At 37.8% G+C, this 23,342-nt stretch overlaps 2 protein-coding genes across 3 annotated transcripts; one reads left to right on the top strand and one right to left on the bottom strand.

Annotated features, from left to right (window-relative positions):
- Nucleotides 1–15,098: 15,098 nt before the first annotated feature.
- LOC117569805 (uncharacterized) lies at nucleotides 15,099–20,702 on the bottom strand. Its single transcript, XM_034251119.2, has 6 exons — nucleotides 20,637–20,702; nucleotides 17,238–18,663; nucleotides 16,456–16,588; nucleotides 16,249–16,391; nucleotides 15,844–16,188; nucleotides 15,099–15,787 (listed from the first exon to the last, which is right to left on the bottom strand). The coding sequence occupies exons 2-6, from the start codon at nucleotides 18,601–18,603 to the stop codon at nucleotides 15,246–15,248; spliced, it is 2,529 nt and encodes an 842-aa protein (XP_034107010.1). The 5' UTR covers nucleotides 18,604–18,663; nucleotides 20,637–20,702; the 3' UTR covers nucleotides 15,099–15,245.
- A 568-nt stretch (nucleotides 20,703–21,270) lies between these two features.
- On the top strand, nucleotides 21,271–22,601 carry LOC117568075 (nucleoplasmin-like protein ANO39). Of its 2 annotated transcripts, none has more exons than XM_034248445.2 (4): nucleotides 21,271–21,396; nucleotides 21,457–21,637; nucleotides 21,701–21,959; nucleotides 22,018–22,601. In XM_034248445.2, coding segments are annotated over exons 1-4 (822 nt in total). In that variant the 5' UTR covers nucleotides 21,271–21,394; the 3' UTR covers nucleotides 22,398–22,601. The 2 variants fall into 2 exon arrangements, with proteins under 2 accessions (XP_034104336.1, XP_034104335.1); XM_034248444.2 differs by having other exon boundaries at nucleotides 21,280–21,396; nucleotides 22,015–22,597.
- The last annotated feature ends 741 nt before the right edge of the window (nucleotides 22,602–23,342 follow it).

The following is a 23,342-nucleotide window of genomic DNA, read 5'->3' as shown; positions in this document are numbered from 1 at the left end:
CTGTGCTATATTTGATTTATAAATACTTGACATAAAATTTATGATACGTGAATAAAAATGGCGTGGAAATTGCTGTCTGAAAAATTACTTGAACGAAACGGATGCGACTTCCAACAATGACAACTTCAACACCAAAGCGAACTGGAAAACGCTTCAGAGACAGTTCAATATTTTGTTCTGTACTCTTTGAACCATTCATTAGATACAAGCAGCGCCTTAAAACTAACACAACTTTTCAAAATTTTAATATATTTAAGCTCCAATCATATTTTTTGTTGGAAATCCCAAATTCATAATTTTTACTTGACGCCATTCTGACATTAATATTTTATATTGTATGCCTTGTATTTTACCGTTTCGCTTTATTTGATTTTTCAGAAAGTTATAGGCTTATAAAAATGAACGGCCTCAATATTCAGCTAGTCATTTATTGGAAAATTTGCGAGGCATGTCGGCAACTTATTTATATGTTATGTGCTCGTGCTCTTATTATTGCAGCAATTGCAATTTGTAAGCCAGAGTCCATTAAGCAACTTTTAGCATATTTTAATGTGTACTTCGTCCTGTCTCAGTGCAATTTTTATTTATTGAGTGTTTTTACTACAAAAGCTTTAATCACTGCTGATAAAGTAGTCTCAATTTGTTTTGAGATCTTAAAAGAAAAGAATGGATCACAAATAAAGTTCGTTTTTTCGTCAGCTAATATTATGATCAACTATAGAGTCAAAGTTTATTTTTAACAATTAAAATTAAAGCATATTGTAGACGAATGTTTTGACAAACTGCGTAAATTTTTAAAGGATGCTGCACACAGATAAAAAAAAACTGAAAAAATAACTCAAATACAGTTCGAACTGAACAAAAATAAATACTTGAACGGTTTGCACTTCCTCAGTCCATTTGTATTTTTGTTGGTTTGGTTTAGTTCAATGTCAACCACTTCGAGGGTTGTTGGTATGGGTAAGTTTGTTTTGCTTTTTTACGGTTTTATAATTTGAATAAAAAGCGACTCTAAGGCGATGGCCATGGTTGGAGGGTTGACAAACTGCAAGATGCGACTCACTACACTCGAAAGTCAAATGGAAAGTTCAAAGCGTAGACAACCCTCAAGGATCTGGGATATTCGTTTCGACTTGAAGTGCGCGAGGTTTTCACTTGAAAAGTGTTGCTTGAGATGCTGCCAAAGTGGACACCCCCATCAAAGTATACCATGATAAACATGAACACCTTCTCAATAGATTGTCAGAGGGCAACTCGACAGAGCCCAGAGCAGAAGGAAGGTAATTCAAATGTGTTTTTATTGATGCGCGCTTGAGGCGCCGGATGTGTTGTCCTTTGGGTTTTCCATTCTAATATCCGCCGGTGATAACTTGAATTATTGACAAGCAGCAGCAGCCTTGCAGCAGCCCACGCTCAGCGTTGTCCAGCTTCCTTTAAAATGTGCCACTGCAGCTTCAGTTCCATCTCATCAACTTTTTTTTTGCTGTTACTTGGTCAATGTCCTTCCTCGTTAATGTGGGCCGCCATCGTTTGCGTTTTATTTTCCGTTCCTTTGGTCGTTGATTTGATTTGAGTTGAGCCTCCCCTCGAGCAGTTGCTATGCCACCCACAATCTCCACATTAAAGCGACCCGAGCAGAAGCGTTGATACCATTATGGCCAAAAGAAATTATCTGATAATATTATATCACTTTTATTGACTTCAACTCATGGGTAAATACAGTCTCTGAATGTTTTTATCTATGCAAATTAAATTTGGCAATATCAGAAAATATTTTCATTACACTTTCTAGAAAAGCTACAAAAAATTTAAATAGAATATAATCGTTATTTAAGACTAACAAGCCATTAGTTGTATTAGCTAATACAGCTCGCTAATTGATCATTTTGACACACGCATATTTCATAAACTCATTCAGAGAGTTGGGGACTCCATTTGAAAGCGATATTCAGTTTTGGGTTATACAAATGACGAAAGTGCGAGAATGCGTGTCGTATGTAAATTATAGGAACAGACAAGAACACAGCTAATATACATATATAGCAGAGAGTGAGGTAGAGGACGGAGAGTGAGTAATTTTCCAATGGGCCAGAGGCGAGACATGCAAAGGACATCGAAAGGACACCGGCACAAGGACACAGAGCACGCACAGAGAGGCCCAGAAGTCTCAAGTGCTAATAAACTACATGCACATCGAGAATGCGCGTTAATAATTTATGTGGGCTAATCGACCCCACTGGATAAACATCATATGCAGGCAGTCTATCTATTTTTTTAGAGGGGTAGCAAATAGGGGGAGAAATGCGTCTGCTGCGTCGCCTGTCAACATCAACAACCCTTTCTTTTTTCTACCCAAAAATAGTGCACAAAATTTATAGGCAATTTTTGGATGTGTTTCAAGTCCAAAATGTACCTTGACACTATCTAAACTAATGTATCTATACTTTCCCTATTAGCTGGGCAAACAGTTTCATTCTTGTTTACATATTACGACACACACAAAGAGTGAAAGGCATACACGTTATGTTGTTTGAAATTTAATTAACAAAAGGGTCAATTGTCGCGTGTGGGCGATGTTAACGCCTGACCTCTGGCCTCCCCAATTTGGTAAACAATATTCTTTTTTGATTAATTTATGAATATTCGTGTGAAATTTTTTTTGTTTTTATACATTTTTATTATTTATGCCTGCATGGGTCCAGTTCGCGTGCTCCACAAAAATTCCCATAAAAGTTCAAGTTTAATGAGCGAAAATTTCATTATTATTCTAATTACATTTTTATCGTTAGTAATTGTTCGAAATTAAACAAAAGTATACTCATTGGTTTTACGATCAAAGTAATATATGAGCAGCATTTATGAGAATTTTACTATATTATATTATTTGTCTATCATCCAAACCAAATTTATGATGACTCAAGAGAATCCCTAGACCTTTTTGACACTTTTATCTGCTTCCAACAAACTTGCAACTCGGCTGTGTCTCCAGGCTAAACTATTTTTCAAATCAAATTAAAAGTGAAAACTAATTCCCACACATGTCGTGAATGTCATGCCATTGTTTCTGTTGTTTTCCGGTTTCCTTTTCTCCCTTTCACTCACTCTCGCAAAATCCCTTTTTCGTTTAGAATAGTTGACAAAGTTTTGCAAAGTAATAAAATCAATAAATGACTTTTCAACTTTGTCCGTTTGTTTTGTGGGCCACTTTAAACTTCATGGCTAAGAATTACGAAATTGAAATTTGATTTATATTTAAAGAATGCAAATTAAAAAGCATTTAAATTATTACTTACTGAAGTATATCTTAATATTATTTCTAATATTTAATATATAATGAAAAATAAATAATAAATTATAACATTATATTTACTACAATAACATTCCTTAAACTTTCTTATGCATCTCTATAATAAATACAGATTGCATTCTTTAATACATTTTTGTCAGCACTTCTCTTTAAAGCTTCTTTACAAAAATTGTGCACATGAAAGCTAGAAGACCTTAGTCCGATTATTGCACATCCCAAGAGCTGTCTGTGTTTATCCTGTTAGCTAAGCACCTTGCTGCGGTGCTTGGTATGAATTTTTCATGGCATTTTTGCAGTATGAAACACACTACTCTACGACTCGTTGGAACTGGCAAACTGACTGGGAAAAGTGTCAGCAAACATTGCAGTCAAGAGAAGTGATGCTGCAGATAGCTATGGCGATACAAAGTTGGGGTAAAGAGATACTTTGGGGCATAAATATTAAATGTGTAAGCAGAACAGAGTCGACCTGGTCAGGCGATATGGAATATGTGCTAAACTGTCAGTAATTGAAGACATGCAAAGCACTTAAGCGGAGAACCCTCAAACCCTTTACACCTCGCACTAACCCTTCACTCAGCTGGACTCTAGAAAGATATTGGACCCTTCTCGCTTCTCGACGTGCGCTTTCGCCACGGCAATTAACTTTACAAATCGCATGTGAACCTGTGATTAATTATTCCAAAACCGGACAGTCAACTCAGCTCCATCTCTAGTTCTCTCAACCGGAGGACAGTTAACCCATTTCGTCCTGAAAAAGGGTTGCACTAACAGCTGCACAACAAATTTTGAATATGTTCATATGTAAGTGTGTGTGAGTGTATGAGTGTGTGTGGATGGGTGAGGGTATTTTTGACATTTCACAATTTTTGCTGCTATCCCAACAAAACACATTTGATGAATGTTTGCTCATAAGGCGTAAATTGAAACTATTTTTGACCAAGGCAAGAGTCCGAATTCGAGACCAAATACCATTTTGACCACATGCCACTTAACACATGTTGTGCCTCCCCCCAGCTCTTGTCCTCCACATGGTGAGCATCTCAGGGTTTTGACTTTGGTCAGTTTTCTTATCGTAGTGGCACAAAGTTTGGCATTAATTTTGATTTGGTCAACACTTCATTAATCACGCCCAAATGAAAAGTGTTTCGGGTTCTTGTTTTTTGCTCTTATTCTTGGACCCATATTTCACACACGTACTAATCTCCTGTGGTCAAGCACATGTGTGTGTGTGTGTGTGTGTGTGTGCCCATGGCAAAAGTTTTATTACAACCTTATCGCTTTATCGAACATTGGAAACTAACGACGACCCTTTTCAAGGCTCTGTGTCCTTCTCCTTGCTAGCATCCTTCAATTCAATTTCTATTTCGAAGCACGCACACAGCATCCTGTCAGAGCTGAGCTAGGGGTTATATTACCCAGAGAGCGGGGGCATTTGCATATATTTGACGATCGCGTAGATTTTATGCATCATCCGTTACGCATTAGGTTGCATGTTCTTAAATATTCAACGATCCTTTGAATTCATTCTTTTCACTTTTTCGGGTAATTCAGTGAACAGCTGTTTTTCCATTTATTGTAAATATTCTCGAAAGGGTTATAATCTTCCTCTATTATCTCTAAGGGTATTTGTTTTGCTGAACCCATCAGCTGGTAATATACGGTTACGAAAGAGCTGGTAAAAGAGTGAAATTTAAAAGTTTAAAAAAACAGAGTATTAGAGTATCATCAAAAAAGGAATAAAATCCAAATTAATAAAGTTTAAATGAAATATATTTTTATTTCAGTTGGTATAGTATATTTATAATTCACACTATCACATAATTTTTAACATAATTCAATTCCCTCATCTTAAATTTAAAGCTGCCCATTCTGCTCGTTTACGTAGCCGGGAGAAAACCAACAAATAATAACACAAAGAAGAAAAATAAAAATTGCATTTAAAAACTCAAAAAGTGGAAAAACTTGCTTTGCTTCGAGTGGTAAAAAAGTGAAAGAAAACAAACAAAAACTGAATATGAGTGGGAATGTGAGCTCGTATCCTTGCTTTTCCTTTATAATTTGCACAGCTCCAAGTGTTGTTGTTCCTTGCTTCTGCCGTTGACGGTTGATGAAGAGCCACAGCAGCTGCACCAAATAGGACCAACAAAACAAAAAACAACACAAAAAAAGATTCCCCATTTAATATGCAAAGCAACCGCCTTAGGTGCCTCGAGTTGGGGCACGAGTTGCGGGGCATGCCTCGTAGTTTCGTCCAAGTTGAGTAGCAAAAAGTTAATGGATTGTTATCTTGCGGTTCGGTTTCCTTGGGTCCAAGCAACCGCCACTCCATTCAAGTCAGTATGCAATTAAAGCGCGTGCCTCATCTTGCAGCACTTGTGCTTCGTTTGCAGTTAATGAAATTGTTATAAGTGCACTCCTAGCCATGAAATATATCCTTAATCCAAGCCAGCTGTCTCACACGAGCCATGCAACACAAGTGTTTACAAAAAGTTTCACGAATTGGATTGGGGCAAGTCGCCAAACTTTTTGCCACATGAGTTTTGGCTGGAAATTCAGCAAAATGAAATATTAATAGCCCAATGATGAGGTGATAATGGAGGTTATATCTTGGGTCTTTCAGCAATTGATTTGACTCAGTCGCCAATTAAATTCGCAGTCCGACATGCTCGCCTATTAAGCATAACTTTAAAATAACCGAAATAAAAATCGATAACCTACATTTGCTGCATTGTGAGTAAAAATACAAACTCGTAAGAATAATGCAAAACGCAAAAAAAAAGCACCACATAAAGAACAAAGGCAACAACAAGAACAAACAATTAGAAGCACAACATGAATAACAACCCTCAATTACGACAGCGAATTTCACCGTCTTGCAGTGTGTGTATTTTTTAATTAGAACAAAACGGGAAAACGGGACGCAAAGGATATGCCAGCCAAGCAGTTAGATAATAACGAAACTCAAAGCACGTTGAACTGAATTCCTGTCACAAAAAAAAGGTCTGGGCGGGCAACCGTTGCTCATGTCATTCATGACAAGCATGTATCTTAGGCAAGGATATTTCGAGACGTTAAACCTGTCAAAGAGCGTACGCATTCGTTAACCTTAACTGTGAATGATACGGAAATCCAGATTTATGCTAATTTCTAGGTGTTTTCACAAGCCAAATAAAGTCACGTGTCCTTGGGCAACATGTAGGCTGGGCACAAGACCTAAAGGCATAACTCGAAGTGTGTCCCCAGCATATTGTCAACTTTCTATTGTATCGTTGTTATTATTTTTGCAAAAGGGTCTCAAGTTCTGTATCCTTGTGTGCTGGTCATGTCAGTCGCATATGCTAATTAGGCAATTAATATTTGTGGGCAGCACAACTTAATTTATAGAACAAGAATAAGAAACAGAAATATGCTTTTTGTTATGAAATCCGATACTTGCGAGTCCTTTTTTAACATACACACAGTGTCCTGGGTCCCCTAACTATGTGTACGTCATGCGGCAACACAATAAACTTATCACATGTTGCCAACGCTTGGACCCAAAAACTTTTGCGACGAGTTTGATTTGCGGTGCAGCCCCCAGCCTATGCATATATACGTAGTATATCCTTGTGTGTCCTGCCAGCCTGTCAGGCTACTGATATACGACTTAAGCTCAGAATCTTTCATCTACTCTCAACTAGCAACGCACTGTCAGCAATAATATTTTCTTAAAGACGACTTTTGAGTGCATGCCACGAATAACTTGCCACAGGTTGAGCAGGGGCCGAGGCATGCAGCAACTGTTTTGTGGTTGTTCCTTTTGTGCGACTTGCAAGATGTAGTCAACTGCATATAGGAACTTGACTCTTGTATCTCTAGGCGATATTTGTCAGAGCTGCTTGTCGAGTCAACTTGAGAGAGTTGAGAGTTGAGTTGGGCTGCGGTTGCCCAAAAGACTTGATTAAGTTTCTATGTCTCAAGCTGACAATCAAATGGACAGCCGGGTAATGCGATATATGAATTTATAAATAAATCTAAAAGTGAAACAAACTACTTTAAGATGAGGAGCAACGCAGTGTATTGAACTATTTCGAAAATGAATATGTTACTTTCGGTTTGAACCGTTAAATGTTTAAGGTAAAGTAAAGTGGTAATCGATTTAGAATAGCATCACATATCGTAAGATGATAAGATCCGAAAGCAATCGGAAATTTGCGCTGAAAAAAGTATATTTACATAAATGGGAATGCACATCATCTGAAAAGCTTAAAATTACTGAAGGGAAATAAGTTAATCGCAAGTAAAATAACTTCGAGCCAAATATTGTGTAAAAACAAGCCAGAAGGAACGAGAAAATTGAAAAGGAAACAAAAAGCAAACACACGGCTCGCTAACGGTAAACTTTTTCGCATCCAAGTCAAGTTTGTATTACCATGTTACGTATACGTAATGTGGCAATAAATGTTGCGCTCGATTAAAAAACCATTGCATACTTTTTGGCGCTTCGCCTTTTACGACCGTTTCAGAGATGGAGAAGACTTGTCTGAAATCTGTTGGGCCAACAAAATAAAAAAGAGGCATTGTGTTAGCTCCAGACGGAGCCACAGCATACTGAGAGTATGTGGAAGAGAGTTGTTAACGCGTCAGTCAGACACATCTTGCACACGCTTCGCTTGCAACATGTTGTGAACGCGGCAGCTGGGGATGTAGTCGCTTAAGTAAGTGCTTGCAATTTTGCCTCACAACTTTGCAACTGATTAACTGAAGCCGGAAAACTGACTTGGAAAAATAACCCATGTAAGACAGATGCGAATCAGACATTTCAACAAGGCTTATTAAATTATATTCACATTTTAAAGTGTACGGTTTTATTATTTATTTAAAGTATCTCAAAACTTAACTTACTGTATATAGAGCGGTTACTATGATAAAATCATGAGAAACTCCAGATAGACGACTTTTGAATAGATGATTAATTAAGAAAACATATTTCGGAAATGTGATTAATAACAATACTTAGTCTTTAGTGTAAGTATAAAATACACCTCATTCTAATGCACATAATAAAAGAGCACCATATATATATTAAATTTGAAACTTTAAATCAAAGATCCAATATTTTGTAAATACTAATAGTTTTTTATGAAAACTTAGAATTTATTAATATCTGATCATGTATTGAAGTTGTGTTAACTTAATTTTTTGGTTAGTAATCGCTATTAAATTTCACTCATTTAATATTTTGTAACAGTTTTCTCTGAGTGTAGGCATTATTACAAGCTTCTTTGATCGCCAGAAACGCATTCCCACAACAACTGCAAACTAAACTGAAAACTAAAAATATTAAAGTTTAGGTGTTCTTAATTAGCAACAAGCATGAAAAAGGATAAAATGAAAATAAATAAGTCCAAACTGAAACTAAAGCTCGCCATATAAAATGTGCGCTCAAACAGAAAGCAATAAGAACTAACTAAAACACACACAAACAGAAATACAAAAAAATTAGAGCGAAAGTCATGCGTGCTCGACTTAAAGATACTTGTCAGTTTATTTGTTTAACAAATTCAACTCACTCCGCGAAGGATTTTAGGAATGTATACACATAATTTCAAAGCGATTCGACGACGTTGCAAATATCGACATCGTTGCTCAAATTTGTATATATTTTTCAAATTAAAGTTATAACTTATAAAAATATATAAGTTTGTAATGTATGTATATGTATGTATAATATATATATAAGTAAATATATTTGTATGTATATATATGGAATATAAGTATAATTTAAAAATTAAATTTTCTTTACATTTTTAATAAAAAAATTAAAAACTAAAATTAATATAGTAACATTTATTTTCCATTTTGGATTTCAAAATTGTTTATCAATAGTACGATAATTGCATAGAAATTTGATTACCACCAACTCATCATAGCCCTTTACTTTGTTAGTGACGGATACTAAAACAAAGGCCGGGCAGAAAAGCTTTTAAATTTTATTTCATATTTGTTAAATTAAATATTATTCAGAGATTTTCACTCGGTATCTTTCACCCCTTTTCGCTACCTTTCTACAACGCTTCTACTTTTACCATCATTTGCGAATTTTTATTTGTGTTTTTTTCTTGTGAAAAGTTTTTCATTTTTTGACCAGGTTTTGCCACTGAGTTGTGCAATGATACTTCAACTTTTTGCCAGCAGTTCGTTTAGTTGACTTTCCAGGGGTGGAAGTGATGCATAAACTCTTTAGAAGATTAATGCACGCGAAAACCAGTTTTGCTCTTCAATTGTCCATTGTCCACTTATCCAGTCGCTAAACATGTGTCATAATACATAACACACAGCAGCAAATTGCCTTCAGAGTCGCTGACCACCAACCGCGTGTTGGGTTGACCACTTCAATGCCTGTGTGTATACGTGTGATTACGAGTATTATGCTGATCAATTTGTAAATGAGTCTTGTTCAATTTTCCGCAACATTAAAGCTGACCTGAGGTCATTTGGGAACCGGCTCTACGCGCGTGCCCACAACGGATCATAAACTCTGCCTTTGCCCCTCTGTCCCTCAGTTGCAGTGACCAACCGGTTTGTTTTCCTTGACGTCCCTGCCGTCATTGCCTCGGAGAATGCAACCACCAATGCTGAAAAGGAGCGCAGACACGAGCCTGCACTCAAGGATTGCCATTTGTCCTGTGTGCTGTGTGCTGTGTGCTGTGGACAGGGGTCAGTGGTGTTGCCAATTGGTTGCATGACATTTTCATTTGCTGCTTCATGTTTATATTTTCTATTTGTTTTCGTGTTCTTCTATCTGTTGCATGTGCTCCTGCTCCTGGTCGTCGTTCTGGTTCTGCCCTTTGTTCGCTCAATAGGGGCCAATGCTGCGCTTGGCATGTGCAACACCCGAGGGCAATGCGTCTTGTTTGGGGTGCTGAATGCATTCAACGCACAACTTGGCGATGAAAAGAGATAAATGTTAATTCGAGTTTATGCTCATGCACAATTTAGATACCCTGTGTGTGGTGTGTGGTGAACAAATCTGCCACTCTACCTCAAACTTTACTACCCTATGAATGTCCTATATTAACTACTCGAGGAGTAGAAATTTCATCGTGTTTTGCTTTTGATTGTATAATAAGTGTTGTTTAGTATTAAGAATAAATATTATTAATATGTTCATTTTTAATCTAGATGGATGTGCAGGATATGCATGGCATTAATGCAAGTCAACTTATAGATATTGTTCAATATCACCTAACAGAAAACTTTGAAAATAATATTATTAAATGCACAGACAATGACAAGGATATATTTTTGTATACTTTTATTCATTTTTCAAGAAGTGACAATAAATTTCGCATGTGCTTTCCTTCAATCTGGTCGGCTTAATTCAGCCTCCATGATATATTATATGTTGACCTACCATTACCACACTATATTTAAATCTTTTAAAATTTTAAAGGTAAAATTAGCTACAGCGAATACTACATGAAATAGATAAGTAAAAGAAAAATGCAATAAATATCTTTTATTAATTAATTAATTAATAATTTTTTTAAAATTAAAATTTGAATAACAGGCACAAGGATTTACCTGCGACTACATATTTTGAATCTCCTTCTGTCCATCCATACAATAAAACACGTTAATCTCATCAACTATAAAAGATTCATGGCTAAAGATTAACTATCTTGGAGTAACAACTAATAAATATATTTTTTAAAACCCTTGTTAAATATTTTAGACTCTAGAAGGGATATATTATTTCGTGCAACTTGAAGATTAAGATTTCTGAAATACTCAATGTTCAATTGAAAACGTTATGGCTTTAGTGAGATCCTAGTCGAATTTTAACTTCTCTGGCTTGCAAATATTACTGACACTCAAACCCTTCCTCATAAGTAACAATGGAGCTTTTTGTGCTTAAACTTGGTTTGATGGCAAAGCAAAAGAACCAGATTAATGTTGCCTACTTCGAGGGTTGTCGCAGCAAATGGCAAATGTGAATTGATGAATTTTTGTTTTGCATTCAATTTTTTGGGCATTTACTGTGATTTAGGGAGGTTAGGAGGTAGTGCAATTCAAATTCAAAAGATTTTTAGATTATTAAAAAAATATGTTACAATAGAAGGAAAGGGGAATTCCGACTGCGACTCCTGCAGAACGTTGCTTGTCACAAAGGAGTATAACATATTTTGACATTTGCCAAATTAAAGTGAGTTGTTACATTTTTTCTTTTCCTTTTTCGTTGGGTGCTTGTTGCCGTCGTTGTTTTTGCTGTCGTTATTGTTCTGGCACCTTTTGCATTAAATATTAATTCATGCATAAAGTGTGAAAAAAGTGCGGAAAAAATGAATTGCGAAATCAGTGCAGACAAGACACGACACTTTTGTTGGCAGCACGTTAAGTCAACATGCGGTTTTTGGCATATTTTGGGATCCCAGCGAATCGCAGATACGTCTGGTTTAGTCTCTTACACAGTTCAAATCGTTGGCCTAGCAACCAACACCAAATTATTATCTTCGATGCTGAGTGATTTAAATTATGAAACATTAAGTTGACACGCTTCGTAATCATCATCAGAATATGAACACATTTCTATATGATAATAATAAAAACATTAAATATCCATTACCTAAAATTTAACATATTCACAAGTAATTAAAGCCAAATAATTCAAATACCTTCATTCACGGTTGCCACTTTTGGTAAAATGTACCAAAACTGGTACATTTTTATGCGTTGGTACATTGGATCACGTTTTTCATATTGGTACATTTTCAATATGCCTAGTCTAGTATGGCTCTGTTCCACCAGATATAAATTTTGTATAATTTTGTTAGAAATTTAACCATGACGAGCACTGGAAAGTATCGCATACAGTGTTAATTGAGAAAATATGTATGCGCCAATGTGAGGTCCATCACTACGTAAACAGTTATATATTGTGAATCACAATTTGTGATTCAGCCAAATTTCTAAGTGAAGAAGAACTTGCCTTCTAACTTACTTTCTAATGAAAACCTTTGAAACTTTATACAATGGTGATCCTAATGATATAATATCCCAATGGAACCAACTCCGACTTTCTTTAAATCAGGGAAAAAAAAGATATTCGTAAATTTTGGACAGACATTGAAAGTAAAAAAACGGTGTTGACGAACCGCTATTCAGGAGCTTAATAGAATTCATAAACAACTTGATTTCGTTGCCACACAACTCTGGTGCTGCAGAGCGAAAGTTTCGGTAATGAAAACTAAATTACCAAATAAATTACAATTTAAGACACTAAATAACATAATGTATTGCAAGGAATTGATTGATTGTAAAGACCTTCACTATGTTTGGTCTACAAAAGACTGTTCATTTTTAACAATTAACTAAGATATTTTAAAATTTGATTTATTATTATTCAAGTGAAAATTCTGTTTTTGTTTTCTTTTATATAGTAAATACTATACTAAAAAAATGAAATATGAAATAATAAAAGATAATTTAAAAAAAACGTTAACAAAATATGGTATTAAAAAATACCAAAAAAAATTGTTGTACATTTTTGCTAAAATTGGTGAATTTTTTCAAAATTTTGGTACACAAAATTTTTTTGGAATGGCAACCGTGCCTAGGTGGCGCCACCCATCTATTTCACCGCCATCTCTTTCTGAATATCAATGTGGTGCAGATGTCAAATACTGCGAATAGCGACATCTACTGTTCATTTGTAATAATTTCAACGCAAGGTGGTGCTGCTCACTTACTTCAAACAATTGGTACTTATGCGATGTTTAGATTTTGGGCAATGTTCTGCTAGTGTCCCAAGGTACATTTCAAAAAATTTCCTTTAGCTAAGAAATTACACAATTATGCGGGCAATTTCGCTCGCCGTCCACAAATATGTCCATTGGGGCATTTATAGGAATTTAAATTTCTCGTTACTAAATTTCCTAGCACAGCTTGCAACCCTAAATTGACTTTTGCGCTCTTATTTTACCATCGAGTTGGCATCCTTTGTCTAAGTGCATAAAATCAGCTGTTATTCTTTTTCTCTTGTCTTGGCGCCTCATACACATTTCAACTGTTCGTTACTTTTGATTTATTGAAAACTGGTTATTAACTTTATATTTGTACTTATTCAGGTGCAGTAGCTTAAAAAGGGGTAAAGAGCGATCATTATAATGAAAGTTAAAGACGTTTGTAGCGACGAAGCGCCATTGCAGCCAAGATTATTCATACTTATTATATATTGGGCCTCATCGGGCGTCTGGCAAGCGTCCTGTGTGCACGAGATATCCCCAAATCCTTGAGATTGAACCGAGAAGAAGAGCGGAGGACAAGGTTCATAGTCATAGCCAACACAGGCATCTGTTAAATCATAACTGTATGGACCTAAGGCAGTGGAGTCACAACTCTCGCCCTGTCTCAGAGAGGTTGTCATATTGCGGAAGGGCAACTCGATAGTTCGGGAGGTGCAAACCGTAAAAGTGACCTGGCTAATCGGGGAGATCTTCAGATAGCGCATGCTGCGTCTCTGAGGTAAATAAAGCGAATCCAGCCGATAAAAATTTATACTTCCCAGTCGACCATACTGCACTAAGGAGTTGCTGCCATATTCGCTGATGATCCCATTGGAATAACAGCGTGGATTCGAGATGCGACGTGGCACTGAAATAAAGGCAAACCAGAAAAAATAATAAAATAAAACAATTGGAAAACCCATTTCAAAAATGCGATTTTAAGCTGTTAAACATCTTTAAAAGATACCAAACTGTTAATGATAAATCATTTGCATTAACTTTACAGTATTTGTCTGGCTGCATGAGAAACATTCATGCTGTATAACAGAGCTGTTAAATTTACATTTACACTCAGTGCGAGTTCCACACTATTCACTAATTGCTGATCAAGGATACGAATATATGTACATACATGCATATATTGTTTACTTTAATAGTACAACAAATTACAATTCATTTACCTTGTCGGATTCGTCTAATAACTGGAGCTCCAGATTCCTCCGCAGTCTTGTCAATATTTAACAACAGCAAATCTCGACTCGGATCCTTCACAAAGTCATGAAATCTTATCAAAGCACCGCCTCCATAATAAATATATTGCAGATTGGGCAGAGTGTAAGCTAATCGATCCAAGTAACGGCGACTATAATCATAGTCGTTCTCATCCACATAAGAGATTGGACTGGGCACTAGCAGAGCCACTAACGAACGTCCACCAAGGTCACCTGCTGATCTTTCAGTCTCCAGCAAATCCTCAACTCGTGTGCTTAGGGTATTGAGAATTGCTGGTAAGTTAAACCCTGGGGGATCTATACATCACATAGTCTTGTTATAGTTATTCTTCTTTCCTTTTAAGTATTAAGTGTAATACTTACGCCAATAATGTGAAGTAAAGTTCCATTGCTGGTATACATCAACTATATAGTCGGTTGTATTCACGATAACTGCAGCATCAGAAGCCGCAAAGAGCGTTACGGTGCTGCCGTATGGATGAATATTTAGATTTTGTAACACATACCTTCAATTAAAATCGAATTAATTTAAATAGTCAAACAGTTAATGATTATACTTACGAAACATAGTCAACTACCCAGTAATATGGCCAGTTAGTGTCTACGAACACGAAGACATTGGCCTTAATCGTTGTCTTATTGGATATATCCGAAGCTGGCTCTGGCTGAAAGAAGTCCATTATGCCTGTAAATAATAAAGAGGCTTTACAAAGTTAGATATGAACTATTTAATTATTTTCTAACAGGAACCACTTTAGGAAAGCTGATCACAAGTGAAAACCCAATCTCTGTAGTTCTAGTGGGGGGACTTTATTAGCGACTTTCGTCAATTGAACTTACAACTTAAATAAAAAATCATAATAATAATTTAGGTCAAAAGTGGGTAATTTGAACTCTGTTACACTGCACTGCAACTAAATCTACAATTTGTGTGTATTATTGGACAGATTGCTGCAGCAGCAGGGCCAGCAGAATGGTCAAGAGACTGCCCGCCAATCCGGCAACTCCACTATAGCAACCCATGTTGACCGAGGACACAAGGTAACGCCATTCATCCGGCGTTTGACACTCATCCTGCGTGCAGGATGTTGTGTTGATGGTGCCCGGCTGCACAGACAAGTAGAGAGGCGGACATTGCGTTATGGTGTAGTAACCATTGCAGGCACTTGACAGATCATAGGAGAAGCTGTTGGTGATCTGCGTACAGGACTGATCCGTAGTGCCTGTCGTTGTCGTGGACGAAGTCGTCGAGTTCTGCTGTGGCCACTCATAGCTGCGCGAGGTGCAGACGGTGAAGGTGCCGCCATTCTGGGATTGAATGGTCACCACTCTATTGGCGCCAGTGCCATAGAAGTAATTCGACGCCATGCGGTAGAAGTTGACGGTTCCTGGTCGCACATACTGATACATCTGATCGGTACCCCACGTAGATGTGTACCAGGCAGATCCACAACGTGGGTTGATGATACGGCGTGGAACTGTAAGTCAAAGTGTTAGAAATATTCTTTTATGACACCTCTTTGGAGAAACTTACTCGTTATTATGCGCTTAGCCACGGGTCCGGCTGAAGTGGCTACCGTACTGCCGATGGTGAGGGAGAACAGATCCTTGGTGGAGTCGCGCACAAAGCTGGCGAAGCGCTGAATGCTACCGCCGCCGTAGTAGATGAAACGAAGATCCGGAATCTGCTCGTTGATGTACTGCAACTCAGTTGTTGCATAGCTGGAGTCGCCATCATTCACAGTTGCTTGATTCGGCAGAATCAAAGCCACTAGAGAGCGACCACCGACAGAGGAATTTGTCTGCTCGCCATTGAGCAGAGTCTGGGTCAAGTTTTGAATAGTGCGCAACACCGTGGGCAGATTGAATCCCTGAGTATCTGTAGAAGAAAGACAAATATTATATTTAAGTTGATTAAAAGGACTTTTAAAGGACTTACACTGCGCTTGCGTGGTCACATTCCACTGCTGGTAAACGTCGGTGATGTAGTTCGTGGTGTTGACAATAACCGAGCCATCGTAGGCTGAGAGCATCGTTACGGAACTGGCATAAGGATGTATGTTCAGCTGCTGCAGGATATAACTACAGAATCAGAAGAATGGGGTTAAAAATGTATTTTTTGATTGCCAGATTGGTTCAGACTCACGCAACATAGTCAACAATGGAGCTGTACTGCCACGATGTGTCCAAGAAGATGAACAGATTCGTCATAGGGGTGATAATGGCCGACAAATCCTGATTAGTGGTAGCCGAGCACGACACATCATTCAAGGATTGTGCTGTTAGGGTTAAGATATAAAAGAGATGCAGGTTGGCCATGAGAGGTCGCGGTGTTGGATTACGGAAGCGATGGAGAACCACAAAAAATATAAGAAGTTCTTATTAGGAACAAAAATACATCTACTCTACTTTTTAATGAAAAGTGTTCAATTGGTTCCAATCATATAAATTGTGTTAATTAATATCGATTAAATTTAAACATTACCTGTGATAGTACACTTTAAATTTAACTTTCAAATATATGGGTACATGAAAGACAAATATCACTGTTTACATATATACATAATGTGTATGTTCATTGTACAAGTCCATGTGTTTTTGACACCCCTACTTATGAGTACAAATTTGTTAAAAAAGGACATGAATACCTGGGGTGAGTGTCGCTCGACTTTGCGACAATTTAACTTAATGCCGCACCCCGTATATTAAAATAGACACTCAGCTATTAAAACTCTAAACAAACTTAATATCTTTTCGCTAAGCGGCCAATGTTATTTGGTTGTCTATGCCATGCGTATTTCTTTGGCAGCGCAGCTAAGTGAATTTTGATATTAAATGAGGTGAGGAGAAGACAAAACCCTATTCTTATTAAATATTCCACAAGTGGTTCCATGTTTTGCTTTTTGCTTGGTAATGTGGTATACTTACGGACATAGGTAACTAACGAAAGGGACGCAGTGCTGGCGAAATTGGCTATCGTATCGGGTTGAAGTGTAACCTTCAGCTGCATCTCGTTATCGAGCACCTGGGCAAAGGCACTGACTTGACCCTGCATCTCAGTGGTGGGCGCCACAATGGGGAACTGCGACTGGCGACTGCAAGCCGTAATGCCCGAGCCCAGAACACCTGTGGTCGAGTAGTACATGCGAAGCAGTTGGGACAACTTCAGACTGGAGGCTTGTGTCTTCCACTGGGCAATGTTCTTGGCAATGATCAAGCCATCGAGTCCTCCTCGTATCTCCGCGTCGGTGGCTTCCAGATTAGTGCGTTGCGTGAGGAAATACCAGTGAGGCAGCACCGTGTCATTCCAGCCACCGGTGGCACCCACCGAAGCCGCATTGTTTGTGGAAACTGGCACCTGAACAAGAGTCACCTCAGCCAGATCACCGCCAAGCGTGGCGGCCCAGCGATTGTCAATCGATGTCGCCGTCGTTTGCCGTTGTGGGCGACCACGTCGCTGAGAAGAATGCCTGAGCAGCGTGTTTACAGCCACATTTTGCTGCTGCAAGCCAGTGGCGACACCAGCAATCAAAGCTCCAGCTGAAACGGTGCCCCAAGGAGTCCGCACCACGCCGTCTTCCACGGGACATTGGCTCTGACCCTCGGTGCCTGCATAGGCCCAATCCGTGTCGTAATCTAGTTCACCGAGCTGCACATAGTTGGAGCCGGAGAGAGCCCGTTTCCGGGACTTGTCCAGCCACTCGGCGTCGCCAATGAAGTTATTGCTGGCATCTCTAATGAGACCCCGGGGCAAACGTTGAGCGCGATACTGCGAGAGCTGGCTACAAACGGTATTCTCATCGCCACGGGCTCGGGTATCGAACGTGCTGGACATCATAAAGTGCAGAGAGCAGCGCTCAGTGCTGGTAAGCGAGCTGTTGGGGAAGGTATTTGCATTGCCCTGCAGGAGGAGGGAGAGCAGAATGCGCAGCTTGGGGAATTGAAATCCGGTTGGACTGTAGGGAATGACACCGCTAACAGCTTGGACGCCAGCAGCTCGCTTAATGCCATCTTGACGGAATCGATGCAGCAGGGCCACAGACACCTGTCTAATGTCCATCTGGTAACCAGTGGCCACGTAACTATTCTCGACCTTCTCAATCAGTGAGATCAATGTATCCATGTTGGCGGGCAGACGATTGTCGCGATTCATGAAATATGAGGTGTTGTAGCATTCTATCAGCGAGGGCGGAATCTGAAGTTGTGCATTCTCCTGAGCCTGCGCCGGGCTGATTGTCAGGATCAGACCCAGGCAAAGGCAGACAGCGGCTGCCTGGAACTCTGCGAGTTGCATGCCGATGTTGCTCCTTGTTGTCGTTGTGTGTAAATGTGTGTGGGGATCGTTGAATGGAAACTGAAAGATATGATAGAGCGGAGTTAGTGAAACCTTTGGGCAGGTTAGTATTTGATTTCTTCCCCTGCCCCCGATATGGCTTTCAATACCAAAATTTACTGTGGTTAGTTACAACACCTCTCAACTTATCACATTGGCCCTGGCCCAAAAACAGAAATACCCAAGCCACTGAGTCAGCGCCCATACGGCTTACAATTGTCCACGAAGTAATACCCCACCGATAAGAATACCGTTTCTATACAGTGTGGTTACTTATCAGGCGACGGACGAACAGCTATATTTATGTTTGATTTACGCGCATGTGTAAACTCTGTTATCCTTATCGTTAGACAAACATTTGAACAGTGCACAGGTTGGGTTTTTTAAAATGACCCTAAAATGTGCACGGTGCAATCATTATTGATCTGATAAACGATTAAATTCATTAGTTTCCTTTGGGTTCGCCGCTTCTTTTTGTTGAGTCAGGTGCTGTTGCTGAAAAATATCTAGAAGTGTTGATGCTTATCTCTCTGTGTCGTGGACCAGAAAACACACAATAACAAGTGATAAGTAAAAAAGCTACTTTTGAGAGTGTTCACTGTGGAGATACGCGCAAGCTCTTCTCATATCTAATGTGAACAAAATAATATTACGATTATGAAATCTGTTATGAATACTTAGATACATCATGCGCAGCATTATGCCTGAATAACATATAAATTTATTATGTGCCCGTTAAAAAAACGATTATTTGTATAAGTATACTGTTACAACCCTTTTCACTTTTTAGAAACAATTTAAATGTGATGCTAAAACTTGGAAACCAATATTCATTAAATTTCTTTACATTAACATAACGTTTTTAGATTTCTTAAAAATCAATAGTTTAGTTGAAACTGAGAAATAGTGAAGGCAACCCCATTGAATAAACAGATTATTATTTTTTGTAAAACTAATTAATTAATTAAAACTTTTCATTTCGGAACTTCGGGTAAGCAATGAAGTGTGGACAAATTCCAAAAAGTTTTTACCGCCTTTTTAGATACTGAAGACATTTTGTTGTGGTCGCTGAGATACGTTTAAAACCATCTATATTCTCAGATAGAGCTAACCTACTTATCATGTTGGCTAAGAGAAAGGAGTACTTTCAAACGAACCGTAAGCTATGTGTCACTTCCGGTCTAACTGCAATTAACGTCTTGTAAAAGGCTTTGTAATAGCATACTCAAAATTTCTTTGACCGACGGAAGCTGATGTCATAGAGCCAACACTCATACACTTATCAAGTGAAATAAAGTTCATATAATAAAAAGCTTGTAAGCGCATGAGTCAAGTTAGCCTGATATGCGTATATATAAATTCAGTATCTTGTTATCAATTATTATCAGTTTCGCAAAGAATTTGTTCAAATTCACAGTTGCTCGCCCCCTCATTCAATATACATAAATACTCGCCGTTCGGATTGGACACTACCGTTAGTTAGAGAGCTTTATAGAAAAACTATTGCCCAACCATAAAGCACGAAATATCGATAAGTAATACGTGAGTCAGGTTTTCCAGTAGAACTTGGAACTTTGTTATATATGAAGAACTGCAAATTGTCCCTTTTCGTTGAGAGCTTCTACATATACATATGCATAAATGTGTGAACACTATTTGTATAGTCTTATATGAATGCACAACACTACACTACGATTTTACGCGATGAGATAAGATAACTTTTAATTGTTTAAGCACAGTTAGTTGAGTTTTTAAAGAATTTAGCACAAAATAATTGGGGCGTTTTCTTTTATGTATAGTTTTATTCAATTGTTATTATTATTATTATATTTTTATTATAATAATATAATTATTATCACACGAATGACTTCGACTATAAATCGGTTAAAATGGGTATATTTATCAACCATGTTTAGCTGTTATTATCTTAACTAATTTATTTCTCACAGTATTTTTGAATTCTTTCTCTCACAACCAAAGTTTTTCCGTATTACCTTGTTCCACCTGCTAAACTATTCGAACTGATTGTACAGTATTTGGGCAAGCAGGTGCCTCACCCGTATGTGTCGAGTTGCGTAGAGTGTTGTAATCTCGTCAACCTGCTTATCAGTCCCCAATACTAATAGCACTGATTAGATATGGGTCTTTTGGATCTGAGTGAATAATACTCTACACTGAGCACACTGTGCGAATCAAAATCAAACCATAATCTATATACAAGTCAACAAATGGTGTAGACTTTTAGCGCTTGTAAAAATGGCAAAAGAGAAACGAAAGACTCGTTTAGTTGAACACATATGAGATATTCAACAACTATGCACAACTAAACCATTCATGAAACACTCAATTGTATTTGATTAATTTTTCATGCACTGCTTGCTTCGCGCGTAATACTTCAATATAGATAAAAAATATCGATAATAATCGACAATGATAGTTTGTGTGACCATACTGTCATAAGGTTTCGGTTAAAAAGGTATTATACTAAAAATAATGTCTTCTAAGTTTGTTGAAAGTAATTGATATGATAAGAAACAATTTATTTGTCTACTTTTGTTTTTGGAGAAAAGGCAAAAAAAAAATCGTTCATAAGTGGCGCTACACATAAAATTCTTACATACCTAATCAAATTCACAAACTGTTGCAGTGGTATAATTTGGTATAATTTACATCGTAAAATAGCGCTTAAGAAAATTTAAACTTGTGGGCACCCTACAAAGGCACTATCAATACAAAAAATCAATATATCAAAATGTAAATAAAAAGCGTGCATGTATTTAATTTATTAATCTAATGGACATGTATAAATTGCAGGGGGAAACACAGAACTGCACAACAGGATGCGATTTTCGTCGCATTCATGGAACGGCATCCAATCATAGCCAAAAACTACTACAAAGGTGATAAATTGGCCAGCGAAGCGGCTTGGAAGAGGCTGAGCAAGGAATTAAATAGCGTGGGGCCGCCAGTAAAAGAATCTGGCGAATGGAAACGAGTAAATAGTCGTTAATGACTTTCAATACTTTCGAGTTTCTGAAACCTTGACAAATTCTTAAAGGTATGGAAGGATTGGAAAAATGGCATTCGCAAGAAGATAGCGAACAACAGGCTGGAGCCGAATGCCACTGGAAAGAGTTCTTTGTACCAAGACACTTTGACGCCTTTGGAGGATGCAGTGGCAACTATCACCGATCTATATGAGATAGCCGACGTAATCGTAGAGTCTCAACCCAAGTCTAAAGTTCGCAAAGAGGAGAATTCAAATATGAGCTTACATGACATTAAAACTGATCGCGACGAAGAAGCATTTGAGAATGGTGAGAATACTTAACATTAATAATTATAATAATTGGAAATAATTATTTTGCTTAGAAGACAGCGAGCAGGAGGAGGATGACGAGGAAGAAGACGACGATGATGGCGATTCTAATGAGTCAATCAGCATTCAAAACGTCGGTGTTAAAATGGAGCAACAAATGCATCATCATTCCCCAGCCAAAAAACGAAAGTTAGAGCATGATACACTCAATGGGTCATTTGCGGGAGACAAAACAGTGCTAATGGACATAGCCAAGGAACTACGCGACCTCAATCGACAGACTAGATTAAATGCTCAGCGCACAGAAGCGAATACGGAGGCTTTATTAGCTATGGGAACACAGATCTCTGATCTGATGCAACAGCAACTGAAAGAGCGCAAGCGACTTAATGCAATAATGGAGAAGTTTATGCTAAAGATGGAGACTACCGACTAATATATATAATCATTTAATACAAATACATTTAAGGTACGACGTTCAACGAATCATAATTTTCTGTATATGAAATTCATATACATTAGTGCAATCGATTAAATTCGCTTTCTATATTAAGAATTATAAAAAATGTGAAATTGATCGTCATATTCAAGTTGCTGGTCAATTTCATTTTATGTTGATAATATAAAAAAATAAATGTAACGATGGTTTTATTTTATATGTTAATTTTGAGTTAGAAAACGCTGCAAATACTCCCAATTTTTATACCCGCTACCCATAGGGTAGAAGGGTATTATAACTTTGTGCCGGCAGGAAATGTATGTAACAGGTAGAAGGAGGCATCTCCGACCCTATAAAGTATATATATTCTTGATCAGCGTCAACAGCCGAGACGATATAGCCATGTCCGTCTGTCCGTCTGTCCGTCTGTGTGTCTGTGTGTCTGTGTGTCTGTCCGTCCGTCCGTATGAACACCTAGATCTCAGAGACTATAAGAGATAGAGCTATATTTTTTTTCGACAGCATTTGTTATGTTTGCACGCAGATCAAGTTTGTTTCAAATTTTGGCCACGCCCACTTCCGCCCCCCCGCAAATCAAAAAAATCGAATAACAAGTGTAATTTTAAAGTTAGAGCTACGAATTTTGGTATATACAATAATTACTGTAGTAGTTATGATTCCTGAAAATTTGGTTGTGATCAGATAAAAATTGTGGAAGTTATTAAAGAAATACTTTTGTATGGGCAAAAACGCCTACTTACTAGGGGTCTGAGTTGCTTTGGGTGACAATCTGGTACATTGTGTCGTCTATGGTATATTTTGAATGGTGTGCTGTATCGATATACCAAACATACCATTTGGTATATTTTTAGTATTTTTTTAGTATTTTCGGTATATTTTGAAAATGATACCGCAATATTTTGCCTTTATTAAAAATGGGTA

The sequence above is a fragment of the Drosophila albomicans genome, chromosome 3 (genome assembly GCF_009650485.2).
Source record: "Drosophila albomicans strain 15112-1751.03 chromosome 3, ASM965048v2, whole genome shotgun sequence".
Lineage (NCBI taxonomy): Eukaryota > Metazoa > Arthropoda > Insecta > Diptera > Drosophilidae > Drosophila > Drosophila albomicans.
Note: the sequence above shows the minus strand (reverse complement) of the source record. Positions and strands in the feature narration are given on the sequence as shown.